General features: G+C 41.2%; 1 protein-coding gene across 1 annotated transcript in view; it reads left to right on the forward strand.

The window, feature by feature from the left end:
* STK26 (serine/threonine protein kinase 26) overlaps window positions 1-868 on the forward strand; it is a 79,621-nt gene extending 78,753 nt beyond the window's left edge. The window contains exon 11 of the mRNA XM_018564968.1: window positions 228-868. Within this exon, the coding sequence (XP_018420470.1) occupies window positions 228-249 (22 nt within the window). The 3' untranslated portion in view covers window positions 250-868. The remainder of the gene's footprint in view (window positions 1-227) is intronic.
* Window positions 869-6,636: the final 5,768 nt, after the last annotated feature.

Genomic DNA, 6,636 nt, shown 5'->3' on the forward strand with positions numbered 1-6,636 from the left:
TTGAAGCATTGGGTCAGTCATTTACCTTTTTCAGATCTCGCTAGCAGCATCCTCTGAAGTTTTTTTTTTTTCTTTACGAGCTTCATTTTAATATCACTAAAAGCATAAGAGAAGATAGATCTAGAGATGGATATAGATATATATAGAGAGATTGGTTTTCAATTATTATTTTGCTTTAAGCTAAAAATACATTCATTTGTCTTTCCCCTCCCCCACCCCCCATACAGGTTTGCTGTCAGTGACTCCTAAGTATCATCCTCATTTTAAGACCATGACACTGCTGTATGAGAATGGCAGAGGGACACCCACCCAGTATACTCACCGCCTGGCCGTGCTTAGCGTTTTCAGCTCCTTGTGCCTTTCGGATCTTCACGATACACATCCATGTGACTATGATCGACAGTTTGGAAAGAAAAGAACCTTTAGCTATTTTGTTTTCTATTTTTCTTCCCTTTTTTGTTAATTATTATTCCTTTTTTTGTGATGGTGTAAATGGGTTTTTATATTTTCAGGAAATTATTTTGTAAAGACTGAACTTTTACTACTTTAATCTTTTGTTTAATCCTGTAAATGTTGAAATGCTGTTAATTTTTTTTTTCATGTTGGGTAACAGTTGTTTGGTTAGGAAGATGTGCAAGTGGCTGTATGTTTGTGTTGCACTGTTCACTGAATCTACTGGCCTGTTTTTGTTTTTACTTGTGTATGACTTCCACCATTACTTGGTGGATGAGCATGTGTGGTAAACAGCGGTTCTCTTTCATTAAGGCACATTGGAGCTGCTGTAGAGCTAGAGTTTGCTTATGACACTGTGTAGACTTTGAACAAGTCCTTTATGACCCTTTGAGCTCCACTCAAAAGAGGTGTTTAGCAGCTAAGACTGTCCTATTCTGTCACCTATCTAGTCGGATGCAGAAATGCTGCTACAAGTTCCACTGAAAGGCTAATGTCTACCCATACATGTTCTTTTAGGCATGGATCGTTGCTGGTGGTCTGAATTGCCCATTGGCGTCTTATATCTCTGTGGGATCCAATTGCTGAGATCATTCTGCCAGAGCTCTCCTAAGTATAAAACAAAATGTACAGCAGGGAGGACAAGGCCTGTTTTTGTAGGCCTAATCAGGTAGGTAGATCTGAGAACATATGACCCAATTCTTCACAATGTGTGAAGAAAAAAAACTGCCTCAAACATGTTTCGTGGTCGTTGGTCACTAGTCGTATTCCTCCTTTTCACTCTCCAGTACCAACAGGAGTGGCAGCTACGAGCAGGACGTTTTCTTCAGCTTAATATACGAGGCAGAAAAGTCTCATCTCCATGAAGTAAAAGAAGCTTGTTCATTCAGTTTTCTGAAATATCCAGGTTAGAGCATCTGTCCGCTGCACAAAATGGAAGCAGCCATTAGAATATATCCAAACTGAAAAACACAAATTGAATATATTTCAGCTTATCAGAGCTTGGAAGTGGTGGGTGCATTCTTCTTCTTTTTTTTTTTTTTTTTTTTTTAGCATTATTTTAGGTTGTGCAAGTACAAAAAAATTAAACCAGTGGATCGTTGTAGAAATGTAGTGCCCTTGTAACTTCCTGTGCACTGAACTAAAATCTTAGACATCGACTTTTCCAGCGATCTATTCATGTAATAAAAAGGGAGGGGAGTTTGTAGTCCAGATCAGGAGAGAAGCCTAGGGTGACAGCACCACTCCTCACATAGGTGCAGTTAGTAAGAACTGCCATCGTAGGGCCAGAACTGTGTACTGGCAGGATCACCAAGTAAACAAAAATGAATGCACCCACCACATCTAAGGGCTGGTAAACTACAATAGATTACCTTGGTTTTTTGGATTGGATATGCTTTAACTATACTACTATTTCAGTATAGACTGAAGAATTTGTTGCCTCTGAAAGTAGGCTCGGCCAGCTTTACGGCTTCCGCACTGATGTTCCTAGTAAATCTATATGCTGCCTTCTTGTGCTTGTAGCTATCAAAATGGCTTCCTCCATTGTGTGGATGTCAGTTGCCCTCCATACACAGAAAACATATCACTACCCCGCACAAACTGAGCAGCTATGTCCAGGACTACCTGCCATACACTGTTAAACCTTTTGCTGGAATATATCGCCTTCAAACTCTCAAAGAATTGAAGTCTGGATTTTTTTAAAGAAATAGTTTTAGGTTAATTCCACCTCAGTCCCTCTTCCTTTGTAGATCTGAATTGTATAGCAGCACAGCAGCAATATTTGCCTGTCTGGAGTACAGAGAAAGCAGCTTTGCTCCCATGTGACATACGACTTTCTGATTTGTAAGGTCTTTTTGTGCATCTTCTGTTTTCTTTAAGGAGAATGAAAGCAATACATTTTATTTGTACTTTTTGCTGTTAGACCAAAGATGTCTAACATAATTTAAGTTTTTTTGCTTCCGGAGCGTCCCTGCTGTACATTGCAGCAATGTGATGTAGGACTTTTTTTGTTTTGTTAGGGAAAGAGTCAGCCTGTTGAAAGACGATGTACATTATGTGCTATAATGGGGAGAGCAAGGGCTGTAAAGTGGACTTGTCACGTTGTAGCAAACACACTGCCGCAGTGGGAGATTTTATGGTAGGTGGATGCTGCACTTTTCCCCCCATTATTGTTTAAGGCTTAGTTCAGGCTCCATCTTTATTCTATACCCATGGCAGCACTGGGGGGGGGTTAAGCTGTGGAAGATTGACTGGTACAGGGGTTCTGAGAAGCTACCAGAAAGACTGGCTGGGGGAGGGAAAGTAATGTGCAACGTGTCACTTGATTTCTAGGTTATGTCCTTCACTCCAGTTTTATTTATTTTTTTAAACTCCCTTCCTATAAGCAGCATATGAGGACCTGTTCTGCTTAACTGTCTTAAATGATTCTCCTTCAGAGTTATTGTGTCTGCATATGCGCCCCCCAGGCATGTACACTTACCAAAACATGGTCTCTTGTCAACTCTCCCCACGCCCGAGCTCTTGCTAACTGAGTGCAGGGCTTCCTAGCCTCTTCTATGCGACAGTGCTCAGGTCTTTGCAGCAAATCTCCATGCCCAAACACTGTCACATGGGTGGACGCCTTGATGCCGTCCCCTTTCAGCCGTTTAAAACCAGAGCTTAGACAGGCTGGCATGCTGCAGGCTGGGTAAAGTGGGGCGGGGGGCTGCTAGGCGTAGACATAGTCACTTTGCCCTGACCGGGTTAGTCCCTGAGATTAAAACACCTTTAACTGAAATTCTGAGTCTTTTGAGGGGTTTCTTGCCCCCCAGTATTCCTGTGGGATATAAAAGGTCTGCCAGCAGGTAACACAACTAACATTTGAGTTTCTAGATGATGTTTAACTTGTGTAAATGCACTTAGACTTAGTGGGCTCTGATGCCAGTTCCCAAGAGCCTCTGAAAGCCTTGGGCCAGTCCTTGCTCAGCCGAGATCCTTATAAGAGGCTGTGTGGGAATGAGCAGGCCGCACAATCAACTTGCAGCAGTGCAGAGACAGGTTGGGTAATATGGCTTTCAGTTGTTGCTGATGATGGAATTGGAGCCTGAATATGTATATATTGTGTTTTTAGATTTTACTAAATGACTGCATTTTGACCACCCGTTCCCAGCATTACAGTCCCGGCATACCCAGCATTCTAAAAGCCTGGCATTGCCATGATATGCAAATGGGGAATGCTGCTGGAATTCCAATTTGATTGGGTGGAGCTTGCACATGCACTCCATATCCAAAATAAGCTTAGGTAGTGTCTGGCAACTCCCTCGCCACTTCATTTATTTTTTGGCAGCAGTGTTGTGTGTTCTAGAAGGTGACATGTCCACATTATTTATCACGAAAAGCTGACCCTCTTCACTCTCTTCCAGAGTATAGACAATGGTTTACACCAGCATCCCCCAGCATTTAATGCTCTTGTGTATTATATTCCATTGTTCCCGTTCTTTTCCACCTTTCTTCATCAGCACCATGATGTATTTATACTCCTGTGAAAGTGTATTTTAAGTCTGTATTTACCATTTAATATACAGTTAACTAAGTTATAGAAATTCACGAAAAAAAGAGACTTGATGTTTTGGCAGTAGAAAAAAAATCTTTCCAAACAGCCGGCGGAACTGTAAATGGTCGATAACTGTATTTATGGTACTGCTCGATGGGGTGTTGTTCCTCAGTTCATCCCATGTACATGTATGTATGTATGTATATATATATATTATAAATAGTGCAAATGTTTGCTTCCGCATGTACTTTGTTCCTTTGCAGGTGGTGTAATTATAATATTATAATATGTGTTGCTCTTGCTATATTATAATATTATGATGTCTGTATGCATTTTTATGATTTGAGCCCTTAAGTTGTTTGTTTTTTACCTTAGTCATTCTTGTTGATCGGGCTCTTTACCTATATGTGCCAGGGACTTCGGCCTCTCATTTCTCATCCTTAGTGTACGGCCAGTCTCTCACGCACCGAATGGACTCCAGCCTGTCTGCCAAATCTATATAACACAACGGTGCGTGACCTCCACATTTTATCCGATTGCCATTGCAGTGTTTAGGGTTTTCTACTGAAATGGACATTTGTGTTTTAAAGGGATGCGACCGCCAGTATCTGATGCAAATGAGCATGCTGCAGTATCCATTGACTGTTTTATGGCTACCTGCAGAGGTGGTTATTCAACTGGCAGCGAATGGACTGCTTTTGTGGTGAAGATCTGGTAGCACAATGTTTTAGCCACACACTTAAGCTTTTTGCCAATGATGCCATGGAGCCTTGTCCTGGATTGTCACCTACCAGTGTAGCTTGAGCTTTACTCTGAACTGATGCTGGGATTGGATTGCCTTGTCTACTCCATTGCTTAGATCATACTGAAGTCATTGTGGGAAGCAGGTGCTGACGAAAACTATCTTGAAATTAATGGTGGTTGGTTGTGAGTCTGTGGAGTAATTGACGGAACTCCTTTACAGACCAGTAATCTGGAAGGTGAGGTTTTTTTTAGAACCAATCCAGTAGTCCTGCATATGTTTTAGAGCTTTTCACGTTTTAGAATTTTTCTTTGCTGAAAGCTCTAACATGCAGATTCGCCTCGAGCTTCATCAAGCATTCTGTCACAATAGAAGATCACAATTTAGTTCATGAGATCTCTATTTGTTTCCTGCCTGACCCAGTGGTTCGTGTCTAGAATTCAGAGATTGGCCCTATAGTTTTTTTTGTGATTAGCGGTCTGTCAATACTCGGCTCATACAGCCGGATCCTAAGCAGCGAGAACTAGAGTTCTGTCAATGGCACCAAGAACATGGTTTTCAATGCACAATTTGCAACTGCATCGGGCAGCAACCTAGTTAGAGATCAGTGCTAAATCTGCAACTGGATGGAAGGAGAAGAAGCGTCTTGTTTCCTTGAAGTTCAGTTTTTATTAAAGCGGTGTCTAGCAACAAAAAAAGGCAGTGCAGAAAGGGAAGCACAGGCCTAAAAAACTGTAATGGTAGGAAAAAAACCTTCAAATTGCAGCATGCTTATTTCCACTGCAGGGTAGGTAGATGCCCCTCAACAGAATTTCAAGGGGTCACTTGAAAAAAAAAAATAGAAAAGTAACTGGCTAATGCCAAGGAGCAAGTAACATATTTAGTGGTGCCTACACAACTTCACTTTTAATTCCTTTCTTGCTTTTTTTTTTTCCTGTTTTTAATTTTAAGGAAACAACCATTTATGTTTGCGTTTTTTGCTCTCTAACTGAGACTCACTTCAAATTTATATCTTGAGAAAGTCTGAAAATAGTTTTTGAAAACAATGTTATGGTTAAAAAAATAAAATATTTTTATAAATATATAAGCAGTAAAAGTTGTAAATACAGTCACTCAGAAAGCTTTATAAGAACTTCAGAGAGAGAGAAAAAGACAATGTTTAAAAAAAGAAAAAAAAAAGTGGTACCCTTATATCCTTCGTAGTCATTACTCTTGTAAAAATCTGTTAATAGAGTAAGCTTATTTCAATATTTCAGGGGATTTTAAATGGTTTAAGAATAAATATTTAAATTCTGGTTGTCGTGTCATGTTTTCTTCTCCTCATACAGGACAGAGCTTGGGCTCATCCACACCAGAGCATTCTGAAATCACAGATCTTTGTGTGAACGTAAGGGCTCGGTCCCTAGGGCACCCTAAGGAGCTGGAAGGGGAAGCAAAGAAAGGTGCCAGATTGCTGCTCTTCTACTGGGCAGGGCTCTGAATGGTTGGCTCTGTGGGTGGCTGTACGAGTGGTGACGGGAGCTGAGCATTCCCCTGCAACTTCTGCAGGATTGTAGTGCGAGATCACTTGTTGAACGAAAAGCTCTGTCAGCCTGTGCCTCCAGTGGTACAGGTCTATCAGATATTCAATATAGATTGGAGTATGTTATCTGACTGGATGGGTGGTGGGGAAGGGGCAGTGTAACTATAAACGCCCCATGCTCGTCTCTGTTCATTCTGACAGGAAATAGGTTGCCTTGTGATAGTACAAAGTACACTTTGCTGCTTATTGAGACAGGAAGAAAAAAAAAGCAAGCGCAACAAATGGCATGTAAAGCTCTAAACGTTTAATACAGCTTTATTTTTCCCGGGAATTCAACTTCATCACCACCCTCCCCCCCCCCCCGGGGTCCCAACCCGAAGCCCACCT

The sequence above is a fragment of the Nanorana parkeri genome, unplaced genomic scaffold, assembly GCF_000935625.1.
Source record: "Nanorana parkeri isolate BGI_ZX_2015 unplaced genomic scaffold, ASM93562v1 scaffold801, whole genome shotgun sequence".
Lineage (NCBI taxonomy): Eukaryota > Metazoa > Chordata > Amphibia > Anura > Dicroglossidae > Nanorana > Nanorana parkeri.